The sequence below is a fragment of the Heteronotia binoei genome, chromosome 9, assembly GCF_032191835.1.
Source record: "Heteronotia binoei isolate CCM8104 ecotype False Entrance Well chromosome 9, APGP_CSIRO_Hbin_v1, whole genome shotgun sequence".
Lineage (NCBI taxonomy): Eukaryota > Metazoa > Chordata > Lepidosauria > Squamata > Gekkonidae > Heteronotia > Heteronotia binoei.
The window spans coordinates 4,628,827-4,648,288 of record NC_083231.1 but is presented as its reverse complement, the minus strand read 5'-3'; the positions used below and the strand labels follow the sequence as shown (position 1 = coordinate 4,648,288).

General features: G+C 45.6%; 1 protein-coding gene across 1 annotated transcript in view; it reads left to right on the top strand.

Moving 5' to 3' along the window:
* The window catches only part of CRACR2A (calcium release activated channel regulator 2A), an 82,786-nt gene that overhangs the window by 9,298 nt on the left and 54,026 nt on the right, over positions 1-19,462 (top strand). The window contains exons 3-7 of the mRNA XM_060247270.1: positions 1,378-1,552; positions 4,130-4,276; positions 7,461-7,551; positions 10,922-11,017; positions 17,625-17,812. Of these exons, the coding sequence (XP_060103253.1) occupies positions 1,378-1,552; positions 4,130-4,276; positions 7,461-7,551; positions 10,922-11,017; positions 17,625-17,812 (697 nt within the window). The remainder of the gene's footprint in view (positions 1-1,377; positions 1,553-4,129; positions 4,277-7,460; positions 7,552-10,921; positions 11,018-17,624; positions 17,813-19,462) is intronic.

Here is a 19,462-nt window from a genome sequence, read left to right as displayed (position 1 = left end):
GCAAGCCCTTGTGCATCTCAAAACTGGAGACTCCCGCCACGCAAAGGAAGAAGCTGAGTGCTCAGTCCCCACCTCCTGCAGTCCCCACATGCAGGCACACCACCTAATCCTTCTGCCCATCACAGCTCTCCCAAACAGTGAGAAGCCATGATGTGGCACCTGGGGCTATATTGCTCTGGCCTCATGTCAGAGGTGCTTGGGACACAGGCACCCTCGATGCCCAAACGGAGAGGTCAGGACAATGGTAGAGATTATCCTGGCTCTGAAAAAGCTGGTTCTCTTTCATCCGTGCCCCTTCCGGCATCCACACAGCACCCCCCCCCCCATGCTGCCAGAGAGGCACAGACTGCATGTGCACAAGGGGGGTTTTCAGACTGCTCATGCGCAGGCCGGGCAGGGCAGGGCGGATGTAGCACGTGTCTGGCAGTTCAGACAGCAGGCAAATGTGTCCTATATACGGTTTAGAGGTTTGCTACCTGGAAGTTTCCGGTAGCTATTTAATGCGGTCCCAGCCCATCCTCAGTGGGGTATAGGTACAGGCAGGAGGCAGATGTGCTTGTGTGATCAAGCACATTTGATCTGGATGGGAGGCATGGCTGGGTCAGGGCAAATCTCTAGGGTGGCCACACCCAATGCATCCCACACAGGCAAGCAAGCGGGGGGGGGGGTAGGGCTCCTGCCTCAAACCAGAATCCCTGCAAATCTCTCCCCCCCCCCCTCGTTGCCCACAATGTGTGCTGCCTTTCCCGCCCTGCCTCCCACTTCAAGGGCCAGCAGGTTGAGGAGGAGGGGGGCCTCAGAGACCCCCCTCGCCTCTCCTGCAAGGGCTGGGTCTAGGCCGCTCAGCCCCGTAATTGCTAAGCAAAGACATAGGCTGTCCGTGGCATTGCAGGCTCAGAGACATGTGAGCAGCGCTGGTGGGGAATTACATGTCTTACAGGCTGTGTAATGAAGTTGCCTGTTGCGTTTAGCAACCAAAGGAAATAATTATGGAGAACATTTTATTTGTAGATCAGTTTTGAGAGTCTGCATTTCTTTCATATTCTTCTAACTCTGCCAGATCCTTTCCTTTCTGAAAGTGAGAGACCCTCGACTTATTAACACCCCTGAAACTGAATTCTAGTCTCTCTTTCCATTGGCCAATTAATTCCTTAATAAGAAGTATTGTCAGATATGGCTTCTCTTTCTGCTCTTGTAGCAACATTTTCACTCAGAGGGAGATCAAATATTTCCCCTTTTTCAAAAACTTTGTTTGAAGCTTCATTGTTCGCTTTTCTCCCTTATGCTATATTCAGTTTTTTGCAATGACTTTGAGGAATCAATATTTTAGTAGGATTCCCGTTTAGGATCCCTCTCTTAATCTGTTTTTATTTGCAGGTCAGTTTTTGTTTGGCCAGAAGTTACCAGTTTGTGATGTGCACAGCTGTGAACCTGACAACGCGCCTCTCTCCCCATGGGTAGGAAGCTGCGCAGAGGAGGAGGAGGAGGAGGAGGAAGATCATCAGTTTTTGAATCTTATGGAAAAGCTGGGTGCTAATAAGGTCTTAGAAGAGTAAGTATAGTTGCAAAACATCAGAGTGCCAAGAAAATGATGTGATGTGAGGTCTTGCTAGGCTGTTCTATTTAGTACTAGGCTGAACTATCGTATTTTACTGCTGCCCTCCCGTATAAACATGATGAGCACACGTTAAAAGGACTTAGCATTTCATGTATTTAGTTGTCTTACCAAATTTATACTGTGCCTTTCTGGCCCCCATAGGGGCCACCGGAGTGGCTTGCAAATGAAGACATGCATAAGAAAAACGGCATCTTTAAAGCAACGAGAAACAGATCATTCAAAGACACCCCTATATGAAAAGCGCATTGTAATAGCTAGTGGCCGGATCAGCCCAGTCAAGGTAAAGAGCAAATATTTGGGCCAAGTGAGGACTGAAGAAAGCATTTTTTGCAGCTTCTCCGGTGATAATGCTGGATCCTCAGTGCATGCCAGGCGGAGCCCATCAAACGTGGAAAGCACAGTGTCCTCCAAGACCTCTGCCTTCCTCCTTGGCAGCCTCAGCTTTGGCTTCGAGGGGTCCAGCTGCAAGGGGTTCAGCCTCAGCCAAGCCAGCAGGTCCTCTACACTGTCGCCCGGCAACTTGAATACAGAGATGTAGAGCTGGGTGTGATCAGCATATTGATATTCCCAAATACAAATGATTTCTCAGAAGGGCTTTGTAGAGATGAAGTAGCATGGATTTTGCAGAACTCTGGTCAAAAGGGCTGGGTAGCACAAATCTTGACTAGGCCTTTTGGCGACACAAACATTTCCTCACAGAGACCATTAGGGAGTGACCTTCCAAGCCAACTGCCTGGGGCCACCCTGAACAAGGCCTTCTTGATTTGGCAAATACCACACAGCTGAGAAAACAGCCTGAGATGCTGGGAAGCAAGGCCACCATCTACAGCACGGGATCTCCTTCCCTAGCAACAAGGGGTCACATCATCTCCTGGATCATGATTGGCTCTAGGGCCCAGAGGCAATCATAGTCCTTTTCTATAAATTGGCTAGCTTTTGGTCTAGATGTTAGCTGAGAAATCACCTGGCAAGCTGATATGTCAGTGGTGACCACAGCTCAGTTGCTGTTCTTGTGGCTAAAGCCATACCTGATCTTTCAGATGCAGAGTTGGATGCTGAACCTAACGCGTGCTTGGAATCTTGTGGTAATTATTTGCTACTAGGTTTAAGCTAAACTGGATAAGCTCAGTTTGTTATTTGTCTTCCTTCACATGTCAGGTCTTTTAAAATATTTTTGCATATTTATATAAACCTTTATGTATATGGTGTGAACCTTGTCTCCTACAGCCTCAAAAGCTAAATCCAGAAGTCTTGGACTGCTCACCCACGGTTAATGTTTTAGTTTGGAAACTCAGAACAGCAAGCCAACCTTGCAGGGTTGACTTTCTGAAATAATTTCCTGAAAGGCCCAGAGGTCTGTCCCTTTACTCTGCAGCTGTGGGTAATAGTTAAAGGGTCTGGTGGCAGCTACTATTTTAGCCTAGAGAGGGGACTTAGCCGCTGTCTTTAGAAGAAGAAGAAGATAGAAGAAGATATTGGATTTATATCCCGCCCTCCACTCCGAAGAGTCTCAGAGCGGCTCACAATCTCCTTTACCTTCCTCCCCCACAACAGACACCCTGTGAGGTAGATGAAGATATTGGATTTATATCCCGCCCTCCACTCCGAAGAGACTCAGAGCGGCTCACAATCTCCTTTCCCTTCCTCCCCCACAACAGACACCCTGTGAGGTAGATGAAGATATTGGATTTATATCCCGCCCTCCACTCCGAAGAGTCTCAGAGCGGCTCACAATCTCCTTTACCTTCCTCCCCCACAACAGACACCCTGTGAGGTGGGTGGGGCTGGAGAGGGCTCTCACAGCAGCTGCCCTTTCAAGGACAACCTCTGCCAGAGCTATGGCGGACCCAAGGCCATTCCAGCAGGTACAAGTGGAGGAGTGGGGAATCAAACCCGGTTCTCCCAGATAAGAGTCCACACACTTAGCCACTACACCAAACTGCAGAATCCTGCAGCCTCAGAGGGAACTTGGGAAAGAGGCGGGGCAAGTTGCAGCCCTGTGGCAAAGTGTGCACAATCGGGCAGAAGTGCCATGGGGAAAAGGAGTGGGAGACCAGGACAAAGGCTAGTAAGGAATCGATCTCAATAAGCACCATCCGTGAGTGAGTTTTCTGATCTAAATGAACCCTCAGTACCAGGCACTAGAGAAACCACAAGGAGAAATCCCTGGCATGCTGTTTGTTTAGATATCTGGACCCAATTTTTCTTCCCACGGGACACCCAAAACAGCTGACAGCACCTTTCTTCTGGCCTCTCTTTGTTCTCAGGACAGTTACAGCTGTGGGGTCAGTTAGGCTGAGAGAAAGTGAGTGGCCCACAACCACACATTAAACTTCCGTGGCTTTTGCAGATCCCAGTCAAACCACTATGCCCTACTGTGATATCCAGGCTTGTAGATCAAAAACTCGTCCCCAGAGCCCTCATGTCTGCAAGAGAGCTGTGGCGACCCAGGCAGCAGCCATGGTACCCGATAATCTGGCACATAACCATTACTTTCTTTTCTTTTGAAAGTGAGAATGACGTGAAGAAACTCTGGTCAAAGTTGAGGAAAGATGAGCCTCATTTGCTTTCCAGTTTTGAAGAATTCCTAGCAAGAGTCTTCTCTCAGCTTCAAGAAGCCGACCACGAGAAGAATGAACTGGAATCTGCCCTGAAAAAGTTAGTGCTGCTTTTTATCATGCCCTCAGAGGGGTTTTACACTCTTTGCTGAGGCTTAAATTGACAAAGACTCTGTTAATCAAGTACCACCACCACCACCACCCCCCCCCGTAGGCATCAAACGGATCATTCTCAGCTCATAGGTCTTTTAAGCAAAGAATTAACTTCTAGCAATTGAAGAAATATCTTGTTTCTTGTAGCACGTGAGTTTCCTTCTTCACAAAATCATGAATATGTTTGAAATTTCATTCATCACTGCCCTGCATTCTCACGAATAATGTTCAGCACAGCCTTGATTGATAGACTGATCAAATGTTGTCAATTAATACTGAACATGCCCACACAGAGAAGTTAAAATGGTACTGGGGCGGGGGGGGGACTGCCCCCCTCATGCTTCTGATCAGGTTGAAAGATAAGGCCCAGCATGTCCAAGGATACAGAATTATAAGTTCATCCTTGTGGTCCCTGTACAGTCCCACGTGGGTTACTCCGTCCACACACAAAGGCCTACTACTGAGAGATTCTGAAACTTGGCAACTTTTTCCCCCTCCTCCTACTCCCTTGCCCTTTCCAGCGCAAAAGGAGGGGGTGGGGCACACTTACTCTGCAGGAGAGAAGTTCTCCTCTCCAAAGTCCCAGGTTAAGAAATTGTAGCCTTCAGGGCTTTCCTGTATTTTAAGAATATCAACCAGAAAGAGGAGACTGCTGAGCAAACAGCCTCAAATAACAAGGCCTGGAAAATGCTTTTCCAAAAATGCATCTCTTACATCTCTAATATCCCCCATAGGACAACCATGCTCTGTGTCTGTTATGTCTCCATTCAGAGTATTTTGAGGTGCCTGGTACTCAGTTCACTCCCAAAGCCAGATCTGACAGGGCATCGCACTGGAAAGCTGCTCTAAGGGAGAAAAATTTGCCTAGTGCTGCTTCCAACAGGCATCTCAACTCAACACTGAGGCCAAATCCAGAGAAACATTCGTTGTTGCAGATTTTCCAGGCTGTATGGTTGTGGTCTTGGCATAGTAGTACCTGACGTTTCACCAGCAGCTGTGCCCAGCATCCTCAGAGGTATAACACAGAAATAGAGAGTTCACTCTGTGTCAAAGTGAGAGAGAGCTCTCACAGCAAAGTGTGGTCACTTCTGTCACCTCAGAAACAGCTCACGGGTGTGCTCCCACTTCCTAAGTGGTATCTTTTTGATCAGGTAAAGACGAGATGAGGGCGGGGGCAGAACAAGAGCTGGTTGTGGGGAATCCCTGAGGCAGCTTATACTGGCCGTCTGGACCCAGCCTAGATTTTGTATTCTTTATGTATGATTGAATTAATTTTGGCAATAAATATACAAAGCAATAATTTACAATAAATTATATCAAATGGGGAGAATTACAAAATTAATAATCCAAGAACCAGTGTAAGAAATAATTCACAAAGTCACAGTTCATTTAGATCCCAGTAGGCAGCCGTGTTGGTCTGAAGCAATAGAACAAAGCAGTAGACAAGTGCACCTTTAAGACCAACTAAGTTTTATTCAGAATGCAAGCTTTCGTATGCTCTTAAGCAGACTTCATCAGACAAAATGGGAATGGCAAGCAGCAATATAAGTGGGCAGTGAGTTGGTATGTGGAATCATGGGAATGTTTTTAGTAGATTTGTGATTCTTTTAATCTGCTAAAAACATTCCCATGATTCCACATACCAACTCGCTACCCACTTATATTAAGAATTGCTGCTTGCCATTCCCATTTTGTCTGATGAAGTCTGTTTAAGAGCATATGAATGCTTACATTCTGAATAAAACTTAGTTGGACTTAAAAGTGCTCTTGGCTACTGCTTTCCACAGTCCATTTAGGTAAGTCACAGTCCGTTCAGCTTCACTGGTGATTCCTCTACTTGTCGCCTCATTCAGTCTTTATTCCCAAAAGGATACGAGCTGAATGGAAATCTCTAGCGGGCTGTTTCCTGACACTGTCCCAGCACAGTGAGCTAGCTATGGAAAACACAGTGTTGGAACTGCTTAGCAATGTGACTTCAAACCACACTGAAACTGACACAGAGCATTCAGAGACCATTCACAGCACATATCAGTCATTTCAAAAAGTATCAAAGTAAGATTAAAAGAATACCTGTCAAATGAGTCAGGAAAAATACTTCAAACTAGCAAACACTTAAAAATCTTCTTACAATGCTCAATGTTAATTTCTATGGACGAATAGCCATCATAAAAAATTAACACAATTACCAATGTTAAATTGACAAAGCCTAGATCTGCCTAATATGATGTTAAAGAAACCCCCTTAATGTGCCAAAACATTAACAACCCAATGTAAACGTGTCAAAGAAAACAAGATCTGTGCTTTGATGTAGTCCTCTGGGGAACATAGTATTAAGTCTACATAGCCGGTCTTTGAAGAAGGACTCTGCCCATATTCACAATGTTGTAATTCTGACCTACATATTTAAATATAACAAAAAAAATCTTAACATCTCAGCATCATGATGATGTTGAACGAAATGCTGCACAAGGGAGGGGGTGTCTCTGTTACCCTATTTCTAATACGGGATTGCTGCTCCAAGATTATCCATTTGTTCTTCCTATGTACAGGAGACCAGACAATGTCACCTGATGCTCAGGATCAGGGGGGAGAAGCCCCTTAATCTCCAGAGCCATCGAGCCTGGTGCACACGAATGACATTAGAAATGCCCTCTGGGTTCAGGTGGCTTCTTGCATGATGCACAACTAAAATCCAGTCTTATAAGGACACCCCAGATACTTTGAGTCCTTTAAAACCCAGTCCATGGTGGCATACAAGACCCAGGAACTCCCTCCAACATATGCCACATCAAAGAAATCATTTGCCATCCTGTCCTTTTTTATGCCTCAGGAGGACTTCTACTTGTGAGAGTGATGACATTAGGGATAGTGCGGAGGTGGATAATGCCCCCAATTGACAAATCCAATAAAAATAATAATATTAATCGCTCGTTCATAATAAAGTTAATAAACAATGATGTGTTCACCATCCCTGTACTCATTTGCCCCTTCCCTAGGTGCCAGTGACCTTCCTTTACCCCACCCCTGAGACTGTCACACACTTATCAAAAACAGAAATAGTTGGTCTCACTTTTTTAAAAAGTCTGCGAGTATCACAACACAGATCTACCATCATTTCTCTTTTTGATTAGGAAAATTGCTGCCTATGATGAAGAAATTAAATACCTGTATGAAGAAATGGAACAGCAGATCAAAAATGAGAAAGAGAAATTTCTCCTGAAAGTAAGCATTTTTTGTTAGTAGCAGGGGCAGATCTAGGGTGGGGCAGAGGGGGTGCTTGCCCTGGGCGCTGCCAGGGGGGGCACCAAATTGGGTATGAAGTCTATTCTATTTTATGAACCCCTAAGATAGAATGGGTCCATACGGGGGCATCATTTTTTAATTTTGCCCCATTAAAAAACATGTACATCTAGTCCTGGTTACTAGGAATGTAATCCTCCATCCTTTGCAACATTTCTTGTGGATTGCTTCAGGGCTGTCATCCATAACAACAACAAAAACAACCACTAGTCCTTTATATTAAAACCCCTTTCATCTTGGCAAAACAGAGCACCCTGATTGGTTGGGACTGGGTGGGACTACGGTACATCAATCTTTGCCCCATCAAACTATCAATCAGGAGTACTTGTGTGCTATTGGTTGAATCTGCTCCTCTCTCCCGCCTGAGTGGCTGTTGCTAGCCAGCAAAGCTGATTCTTTCAGTAAAAGGCAGCCAACTTTAGTCCTGGCAGTTACTGGCTCTCCCTACTCTCCCATTGGCTGAGCCATCTGTCACACTGATTCACAGAAGAGAGAAAGAAACCCTTCTCTTGATTGGCTGAGGGGTGGAGGAGGAGGGAAACAGCCGGAGAGAGGCTTCCCTTGATTGGCTGAGGACTCCTCCTTATCTCCTCTTTAAAGGGGAAAAAATGGTGTTCTGTGGCAAAAGATCAGATACAGAGAGAGAGATGCAGAGCAAAAGCAGGCTAAAAGGGGAATTTTAAATCCTTTGCTTAAGACTAACAATATTGTCAGAGCGGAAGTGTTGGTCTGAAAGGTATCACTAAAGGCCTCTGAGGCAGAACTCATTGGGGCCAGTCCTGACTAGGGCTGCCAGTTCCAGGTTGGTGGGAAATTCCTGGAGAGAGGCGGGCATAGGAGTTAGGGCTTTAGAGTGAGGTCTGCCAGTCGCACACTTTCAGTCTAACCTACACCACAGGGTTGATGTGCTGGTCAAAGGAAGGAGAGAAGAATGGCATAAGTTGCTTTGGTCACACACCCCCACACATGCACACTGTGGAGAAACACTGCTTTTCCTACATAGAGGCTACAGGGAGGGGGGAGGCAATGGAAAACTGAAGTCAGAGGGGCAGATAAAGGGAAGGAGATAGTGTTGCCAAAGGTTAGGAAATTCCTGGAGATTTAAGGGATGGTGCCTGGAAGAGAGTAGGGTTTGAGAAGGGGTGGGACCTCAGACAGGTACAATGCCATTTCCTCCTGGGAAACCAATGTTGTCAATCTCCAGGTGAAGCCAGGAGATCACTCAGAATTACAACTGCTCTCCAGATGGTAGAGAACAGCTCCCCTTGAGGTGGTTGGGGGAGTGAATGCCTTCATTTGGGTAGGTGGGAAAGACAGCAAGGGTGGGGGGCATTCACCCAGAGCCTCTTTCTAGACCTGTTGTATTTTTCTCCACAATGAGCTGTATTCCTTATATTTATATAATACTTTAAAATGTTTAAGCATATGTTTAACTTGAAAATCCTGAACTAGTTGGTGGCAATGCATGTTTGCTGCTGAAAATAGTTGTGTTGAGAATTGCCCCATCTGCAACTTCAGTTAGAATCATAGAGTTGGAAGGGACCTCCAGAGTCATCTAGTCCAACTCCCTGCACAAGGCAAGAAATTCACAAATACACGCCCCCAAATTCACAGGATCTTCATTGCTGTCTGATGGCCATCCAGCCTTTGTTTAAAAACCTTCAAGGAAGGAGAGCCCACCCACCTTCCGAGGAAGCCTGTTCCACTGAGGAATCAGGAAGTTCTTCCTAATGTTGAGCTGGAAACACTTTTGATTTAATTTCAACCCGTTGGTTCTGGCCCTATCTTCCGGGGCCACAGAAAACAATTCCACACCATCCTCTATAGGATAGCCCTTTAAGTACTTGAAGATGGTGATCATATCACCTCTAAGCCACCTCCTCTCCAGGCTAAACATGCCCAGCTCCTTCAACTTTTCCTCATAGGATTTGGTCTCCAGACCCCTCACCATCTTCGTTGCCCTCCTCTGGACCCATGTGGGCACCACATTTGAAGAAGGATATAGACAGGCTGGAATGGGTCCAGAGGAGGGCAACGAAGATGGTGAGGGGTCTGGAGACCAAATCCTATGAGGAAAGGTTGAAGGAGCTGGGCATGTTTAGCTTGGAGAGGAGGTGGCTTAGAGGTGATATGATCAACAGAAGTATAGTGTCCAGATCACGTGAAGTGATGGTATCGCTTTACTCTGCTCTGGTAAGACCTCATCTGGAGTATTATGTTCAGTTTTGGGCACCACATTTTAAGAAGGATCTAGGCAAGCTGGAACGGGTCCAAAGGAGGGCAACAAAGATGGTGAGGGGTCTGGAGAATAAGTCTTATGAAGAAAGCTTGAAGGACCTGGGGATGTTTAGCCTGGAGAGGAGGCGGCTGAGAGGTGATATGATCACCATCTTCAAGTAGTTGAAGGGCTGTCCTACAGAGGATGGTGTGGAACTGTTTTCTATGGCCCCAGAAGGTAGGGCCAGTACCAACAGGATGTTATTAAATCAAAATAGTTTCCGGCTCAACATTAGGAAGAACTTCCTGATCATTAGAGCGGTTCCTCAGTGGAACAGGCTTCCTCAGGAGGTGGTGGGCTCTCCTTCCTTGAAGGTTTTTAAACAGAGGCTAGATGGCCATTTGACAGCGATGAAGATCCTGTGAATTTAGGGGGAGGTATTTGTGAGTTTTATGCATTGTGCAGGGGGTTGAATTAGATGACCCTGGAGGTCCCTTCCACCTCTATGATTCTATGATCCTATAATTCTAAAACAATTCCACCCCATCCTCATCTTCAAGGGCAGCCCCATACAGAAGTTATCTTAGTACTCAAGCTTCCAGGTAACCTAAGCGTGCAACAGCATGGCTAGATCAGATAGAGCACATTGGAAATCAGCTTTGTTCACTAGGTGGAGCTGGAAACAGAGTGCATGACAGTCAAGGATTAAAAAAAATTAAACCCACCATTGTAGCTAGGAGTTGTGCTGCAACCTCAGGGTCTCTGGTTGGAGCTGAAGGGCTCATGTCCAAGCAGTCACATCTCCTGCCTCCTGAAGCAGAGCTGTCTCCAGGGGGCAGACAGGGGCGTTGGTAAGTAGCCGACCCATCCTCAATGGAGGGGTGGGGGTTAGAATAATAGTGTTCATATAGGACTGTTGAGATAAACCTTACTTTTTTTGATGGAGCATTCACTGCATACACTAGTGAATATTTTTGGCATTTGCACGCACTGCTAAAAATTGCCTTTTTTTTCCCTTTGGTTTTTTCTGGTCCTCTTTTCTCTTCTTAAAGGCCAATCTTTATATTTTTGCAGGACACTGAAAGATTTCAATCACGAAGTCAGGAGCTGGAGCATCAGCTCGTAGGGAAAGAACAAGAACTAGAACAACTGGCTCAGAAACAGAAAAGGGTATGTGAGCATCATAATTTGGCAAAACCGGACCTTGGGGGAGAGATTGGTCACTATCTATACTCAGGCACGTGGGCTGCCTGGGATCAGCTCTGCAGCCATTCTCAGTTGAAGACACTCTCCAGGTTGTAAGGATAAGGCCTTTATTGAGAGACAGAACTCAGACACCTCCACGGAAGCGTCAGAACTAAAGAACTCAGTGCAGGTTACAGGTTATATACCTTATCTGGAACAGCCTTCCGCTCAGATTCAAGTTTCTAAAAGCATGCCCTGGCAATAGAACTAAGTTCTCACAGAAAATTAGGAACCAACGGTTCCTTGTGATTCCTTTGTCTCCACAGATTTGATAGAGAGGACCTTGGGAGGCAGCTTGTGCTGTCTCAGAGTGGGGGTGCTACATCCCAGTTTCAGTTACAGAACAGACAGTGAGCTACAGCAAGCCAGCAGGACACAGCACTAAAGGAATGCACAAAGGAATGCTGGGAAGGGGGCGTCATTTGGTCTACTTGGTAAGGAAGCCCATGAATTCTAGGCTCAGCAAGGAGGATGCCCTCAAATCCTGCAGCATCAAGAACTTGCTGCAGGTGTTCTCGGTTGGATCCCACTGGCTTTCCCAACGGTGAAAAAAGGAGGGAGTTTCAGAAAGGCCATGCTGGGGAATTGAGGGCCCACATGAACAAAACGCACATGAGACTGTAGTAAGAAAGGGAACTGAGCCTGGGTGGGAAAGCTGGCTGGATCCAGCACTTGGTTTTACCCACTGACAGCTGTCTTTCTGGGAGGAATCTGGGAAAAGCAAATAATTTTGCCATCAGTCAAGGGTCATCACATCTGTGTACCTACTAAACTATATGTTGTTATTTGTTATTCATGAGACCAATAAAATGCAAACGGAGAGATTTGTCTAACGTATCCCAACAAATAGAATTCAGTCCATTAGTCATGAGTTCGGGCTTGGTGGAGAAATGGGCTGCCAGGTCTGGGTTGGAAAATACCTGGAGACTTTGGGGGTGTATCTGGGAGAGGGCAGGCAGCCATTTTCTCCAAAATGGCAACACAGTCTGTAGCAGAAAACGACAACCACTGTGTACAAAACCCACCATAAAAATATATACAAAATAATTCTTAAAGTCTATGTTAATTTCAAATAATACCAAATACATAGTATATCAAAAAGTTTCACACAAGGAAAGGATCCACAGTATATCAATGTCCAGAGAATGTCCAGTCCTTCTCCTTTCTTGTTTAATCCTGTGTGGTATCCAAATTCCTTATAAATCCTGGCTCCAAAGGTGATGTTCCCTTATGTGCCCATCAACTTGGATCACGTTTCGCATACAAGGCTTCCTCAAAGAGCCAAGCTGCTCAATTTTTCTCTTCGATGTCAACTAAGGCCACTTAATCAAATTTCTCATAGGCACAAGAGCTAGTGCCTGAGCACACCAATGCTTGGCGGGAATTAACGGTTAGAGGAGAGATGATATAATCCTGGGTCACCTGCCGGCTACCCAGAACTGACACACAGTGTTATGCCCACTCTGTATGTCTGTCCAATAAACCATCTTATCTGAAACTACAGAGAAGTCTGGTTATTGAGGACTGCCATTGGGCTGACATCTGCCCCTGGAAGAATCCACCTCTTCCTCTGCTGACCCTCTCAGGCGTCCATCTTCTGTCTGGTGTTCCTTTCAGATAACAGCCTTCAGCCTTCAGGCAGCCTATTACTACCAGGCACAAACTCAAGAGTAAATATAGCCTGCGGAATAAGAAGGTAAAAGAACATGGGAAGGGACAGTGGCTCAGTGGTAGAGCATCTGCTTGGGAAGCAGAAGGTCCCAGGTTCAATCCCCGGCATCTCCAAAAAAGGGTCCAGGCAAATAGGTGTGAAAAACCTCAGCTTGAGACCCTGGAGAGCTGCTGCCAGTCTGAGTAGATAATACTGACTTTGATGGACCAAGGGTCTGATTCAGTATAAGGCAGCTTCATACGTCCATATGTCCATAAATTCCAAAGCTAGGTGAGATTTACAGTCCTGGAGCATCTGCCCCCATTCACTGGAGGTTGTGCTATGGTTGTGTGGCATGGATTGCTACTCTTTCTGCTTCAGGTGCACATTAGGGGTGTGCACTCAGCATGCACCAAGCTGTATAAATACCAGGAAAAAATACCTTATCAGTATTTTTTCAGATATTTATTCAGACAAATAGAGATTATACAATCTGATTTGGCTACCAAAATAGACACACCCAAATAAAAGACAATATTTTTCGGCTTTTATTCATGCACAGCTAGAAGGCATTTAAACTTCAAATGCCTTCTGAACTTGCAGAGTCATACTGCGGTAGCATGACTCAGTGAGTGAACTAAGAAGGCATTTAAACTTTAAATGCCATAGGGTATAATGGAGCCAAATAATTTCAGGTTTCCTAAATATTTACCTGAATCCCAATGCAATAACAATACCAGGATTCAGGAACACTGATACTTTACAGGTCCAATAGACCTGAATCAGAAAAATACCAAATATCCTAGTGCACATGCTCTCTCTCACACATGCACACATACACAAACATGCACCAAGCAAGAACAGCTCCTTTTGAGGTTCCTCCCACATGTGCCAAGGGCATTAACCAATCTGGATGTCAAGTCTGGGAGCCAAATGCCCACCAGAACCTACTTGCCCAACCTGCCTGCATCACCCTAAGAGCTGGCCTGCATTCCCACCCTCCCAGTTGTAAAGCCAAATCTATCTGGCCAAATGGCTGTTCCCAAGCTGTATGGCTTCAGCTGCTAGCCCATCTTCACAAGCCATCAAGCTGTATCTGCCCATCAGCCTCTCATTCATTCAAGTCCTGTAGCACCCTAGATAGGAGTACCAACAAGGTTTTCAGGATATAAGCTTTTGAGAGTCAAAAGCTCCCTTCATCAGACACAAGTAGGATTGAAGATCTGAGTCCTCCTTTTATCCTAGACAGAAGGTGGGAGGGGTGTTGTAAAGAATGCTTCTGAAGCATTCGCACATTCTTCGATCTCCCAAGCATCGTCCTCTTAAGTGGAAGAATGCCAATAAGCCATCAGCAACAAAACCAAAGCAAACTTCTCCTCTGTGTCCCTCCCCATTGGAGTCAGGCCAATTGAATCAGGAGGATGCATCTAGCTCTTCCAACAGAGACTCTGATTCAGACCCAACTAATCCTCTGGCTACTAAATCTGCCCCTCCAACTCCAGTCACAGAGGATGCCTCAACATCACCATGAGAAGACCTCAAATCCTATGGGAATTTGGTTAAGAGAATGGCAGCTATGCTGGGCTTAACCATCGTCCAACTCCAACTGGAAGTGACAGAACTTGTCTTCAGATTTGTACAAAAAGACACCTATACAGCCATAGCCTTGCCAGTGATGACCATCCTCTTTCAGGCCACTCAGCCCCCATGAGAGAAAACAGCTTCCACAGCAGTATCCTCTAGATCCTCTCACTACCTACAAGGTCCAGGAATCAGGGACAGAGTTGTTGTTCTGCCACCCCAAACCCAATTCCCTGGTAGTTACATCATCCTCCAAGGGTAAACATGCATCCTTGACTCCAACCAACAAGGAAGGCAAGAAACTAAATGCCTTTGGAAGGAACTTCTACTCTACTGCATGTCAAGCGCCGATATTTCTCAATAACCAAGTCCTTTGTTTAAATCAAAAGTAGGTTTATTGTTAGAAACTCAGGAGCTGTACCAAGGACACAAGCCTTGGGAGTAATGGGGTACAAATGGTTACACAGTTGCTATATAGGATATCATCAAAGGTTACACTACATATGCATATTTAAGTCATGGGTTCAAAGGTTACTAAGCAACTATCTATTTTATTACTAAGGAATTTTAGGCTATTGGAAACATCAAACCTTCTCACAACTCTTTGGAGATAGATAAGGACTGTCTGTGTGAATCCGGGTACTAACGGCCAGTCTGTAATATAAACATCTCAGAGCCAGATGGTTTTACTACTTGCCTGCTGGCAGTAAATAAGGGGGGAGAGGTGAAGAGCTGATGACCTGCTCTCTACATAGAAAATGCAGTCCAGAAATGAGCGCGCTTGACATACCAGCTCTTGGGATCAAAAATGCCAATAATCTAACCTACTTTAGTGGGACCTGTGGGAGCAGATCTCAGGCATTCTTCCCACCCCTCCTGAAGACATTAGAAAGAAATTCAAGAAAATATGAAGAGAGGTTTGGCTGTGGCCAATCAGATGTTAACTCCACTAAACACAATTTAGATACCTTCACCAAGACACCTTAGCTATTGCCCTGCATCAACACTCATGGCTTCATTCAGCCTCTTGATATGAAAACTGCCACTGAAGATTTTCCCTTCAACAGGGTGGGCCTGTTTCATTCTGCAACAGATATCAACAGGAGTTTGAAAGCTTCTAGGAACTTGAGTGTACCAATCTCCAGCATACCTTAGATCCTGTTCTAGATCCTGTCCAGACAAGGTTCCAGCAGGAGCTCTCCTGACAACTCCTGGAGGTCCAGATCTTATGCAGCCTCCCAACAGTCTGCCTACAACATAGACCCAAGTTCCAGGGAGAACAACAACAACAATCCAGACCCAAGTCCTCTAAGGCCCCTAAACAGGGTTTGACTCCCCAGCAGTTGGACAACTAGTCCCGCATACCCAGTTGTCTCCAATCCGCCTCCACCCCTACTTACCATCATGGCAGCATATCTCTGCAGACAGATGGGTGCTCTCAATTATTGCCAAAGAGTATGCAATTGAATTCAAACACCTTCCACCAGATTCTTGGGTCATCACCACTCCATTCTCCCAGGTACTCTCAGGGATGAAGTACTCTCATTGACCTGTTCTGATAAGGATATATTTCCTGAAATTTGTGTTTCATATTTCTACATTTAGTCTTCACTGTGCTCTATGACACTCTAATTGGCTCATATTCTTCCAGCTTTGCTCCTCTTGAGAGGGTTCAGATCAAATTCCTTAGAGTGGGGTGGCCAATGGTAGCTCTCCAGATGTTTTTTGCCTACAACTACCATCAGCCCCAGCCATTGGCCATGCTGGCTGGGGCTAATGGGAGTTGTAGACAAAAAACATCTGGAGAGCTACCGTTGGCCACCCCCGCCTTAGAGCAATCCTTCAGGTCCCAAGATGTGTCCCAAATGCACTAATACAACTAGAAACTAGTACTTTGAAGATGGAAGCCAAAATTATTGGATTAAAATGAATTTTCAACCTGAGGGATTAGTCCATTTGTTATTACTGGATACTTTTCAATCTAAATGGCTGAAATCAGTGCATAGTAAATTACAATCACCTGGATCCCCCCCCCTCCCCCAGGGCGATTCTAACCATGAGCTGGGAGCAGGTCAAGCCAGCTTACATCTAAGCATCCTATGTTCAGTAGTTTCTCTCTCCCCAGATATCCCAAATTCAGAGTGCCTAATCAAATTAGATATCGTTCAGTCCCGATGGCATATCTCACACGCCTTGGTGTAGACCAGTCCAGAAAAGCCTGCACACTAGCTAGACCTCCCCTCTGCGGTGCTTGAGGGCAGGTTCAGCTGAGCTCCCTTTGTGACTGTAAGTCTGGGGAGACAGAAGCTACTGAGCCTCATCTGAGGCTTAGAGGGAAGAGGTGTAATGAGGTTCAAGATAGTCTAATTCAGCTTCTTATAGAAGAGATGCCTGGGCAGACAGTCTCGGATTGCTGTGATAAACTATTATCTGATGAAAATCACTTTATCACTAAGACTGTGGCTAAATTCTGAGTGGCGTATTTGAAATGTACAGCTTAATTTGCAACATTGCAATTTTAAATTTTTAAAGCAAATTTCTTATACCTATTTTATATTTCATATTTGTATATTCTGTACCTTGCAATATTTTATTCTGGTGTCCCTTCTTGGAGTATTAGGATTGTTCCGGCTGGATGCCATAATAAAATCTCATGTGTTCACCCAATGTAGAGCTTGCCTTTTTCGTCGCTCATCTTCTGAAGTGTCCTCAGCCCCTCCGAGGTGCCTGTGCCATCCTGGGGCCAGAGAAGATTTTAAAACTGCTTTAGTATTTCCATTGTTCCCTCCTCAGGGAACCTACAAGAGATGGAAAGATGGCATAAAAACATTTAAAATAAATAATGTAAGAGATCTTCAGTGATGATGATGAGATTCCCCTGTTCCTGGGACCCAGTTTCCAAAGCTGCTGTGAGGCTCTGTCTGTTTTAATTCCAGCCCCCCACCCCACCCCCGCTCTTCCGAGACATCAAACACCTCTTGTTCTGGAGGAGGAAAGACTAGGAAGTCCTGGTCCAAAGAGGGGAAAGTATTTTGCTTTTTATTGCAAATGCCTTTTTGCAATGAGAGAAAGCAATATAGAAATACAGCGAATAAATAACTAGCCATTTCCCCCCTGGCCCACGTGACATGGAAACCACACCTGGGAATCCCTTTGATTTTCTCACTGGCATCTTCTGTGTGACTGAGCTGGAGCACTGCAAAGGACAGCCCTGGAAGCACCTCCTGAGCTGCCTCTTTGCATGTTTATGTTTCATCCCTCCAGGTAGCTTTTATAACCTCTGTTTCTTCTTCCTCTCAGCTGGAGAGAGAATGTAAAGAGCTCCATGATGACAAGCATGAGACCAAAGTGGAGAACAGCAGGCTGAAGCTCACAAACCGAGAGCTGCACAAGGATGTCGAAAGAACATCCCAGGAGTTAATTATTGCCCAGCAACAGTTGCAGATGCTGCAGGATGAGGCCAAAAAGCTGCAGGAAGAAAAGGAAATGTGAGTAAGACAAGTCCAGTGGCAGCTGGAAGGCTAACAACATTGCTTCTGGCATGAGTCAGAACTCACTTCTTCAGATTCTATGAAGAAGAAATCACATTCCATATTTACATAAGGAAGATTACAAAGAGGGAGAGGAAAAGGGAGAGGGGGCAGAGAAAGGTTTGGTGTGAATCCTGTTCTCTGTTTGATGGACTGGAATGAATGAGGTTGTTGTTGCATATAATGGATTATGAGAGAGTTCAAAGGTTTCAGCCTCTTGCTCATGAGACACGAACATAAGTAAAAGGTGACAGAATCACACAACCAGGCCTCAGATTCAGTGGGAGCTCACAGGAGCGCAGCTCCTGCACCTTTCTGAGAGTTCCTCCTCCTTCTGAGAGTTCCACCTCCTTGTCCATTGAATAGTATGTGCAGCTGCATAACAATCCCTGGATGAGCTCCACCACCTATTTTTCTGCAAACCGATCCCTGCACACAACATATTAAGAATCAAACTTTGATGATGCAAGTCTGTTATAGAAGCATTAGGAATGATAACTTCATGGCCTTCCTAGACTTAATGGAAGCCTAACTCCTCATCACAATATTCCTTCCATATGATAAATTTCTCAGGTTTGCTTATAAAGGCAATCACCTTCAGTTCAAGGCCCTTCTCTTCCGTTTCTTCATGGCACGTTAAGTCTTTGTAGATAACCGTGATGATGGTTCCCCATCTCTACCCTCATGGGATCTGTGTGTGTGTGTTCATCCTCAGCTGGTGAATCCCTCTCTACGTTCATTGTCTGAGAGAAGAGAAGGCATAGCAGTGCCTAAAGGAGAATGGGTTCATGATCACTTAAGAGAGGAGGTGAAAGATACCTACCCAGCACACTTCAACTCTTCAGTGTGATAGCTGTTCAACACAGTCTACAGACAAGAAAGAGAAATGAGAAGACTTTATACCCTGCCCTTCTCTCTGAATCAGAGTCTCAGAGCAGCTTGTTGTTGTTGTTCAGTTGCACAGTTGAGTCCGACTCTTTGCGACCCCAAAGAGCAGCTCACAATCTCCTTTATCTTTTCCCCACCCTGTGAGGGGGATGGGGCTGAGAGAGCTCTTACAGCAGCTGTCCTTTCATGGACAACCTCTGCGAGAGCTATGGCTGACCCCAGGCCATTCCAGCAGCTGCAAGTGGAAGAGCGGGGAATCCAACCCGGTGCTCCCAGATAAGAGTCCGCACACTTAACTGCTTCACCAAACCACTACGCCAATGCAGGCACCTACAAGGCAAGTACCAGATCAGCTGATCTACTGTTTCTGACTCACCTTTACAGATTGATTTCATTGTGCACAAAGTCGATTTCCATTAGCAAAGTTTAATGCAAGACTCTTGAAACAAGAAATGTCGCTATCCTCATGTCTCTCAGACAATTCAAAGGACCTGGGATGTTGAAGCTGGCAAATGGATTCCATTGAGTAATGATGGGCTAAAGCCTCCCTTATCTTTCTGCCTCTTTGCCTCCTCATCCATCCACCAGTTGAAGAGTTCCTTCCCAGATGCAGACCAAACAGCTGTTGTGTCCTCTCCATGCCCTCAGGTCCTCATGTCGTCTCTCTCCTCTCCTGTTCCTTTTCTCCCAGAGCCACAAGAAGAAAGCAATTTTGGTCTG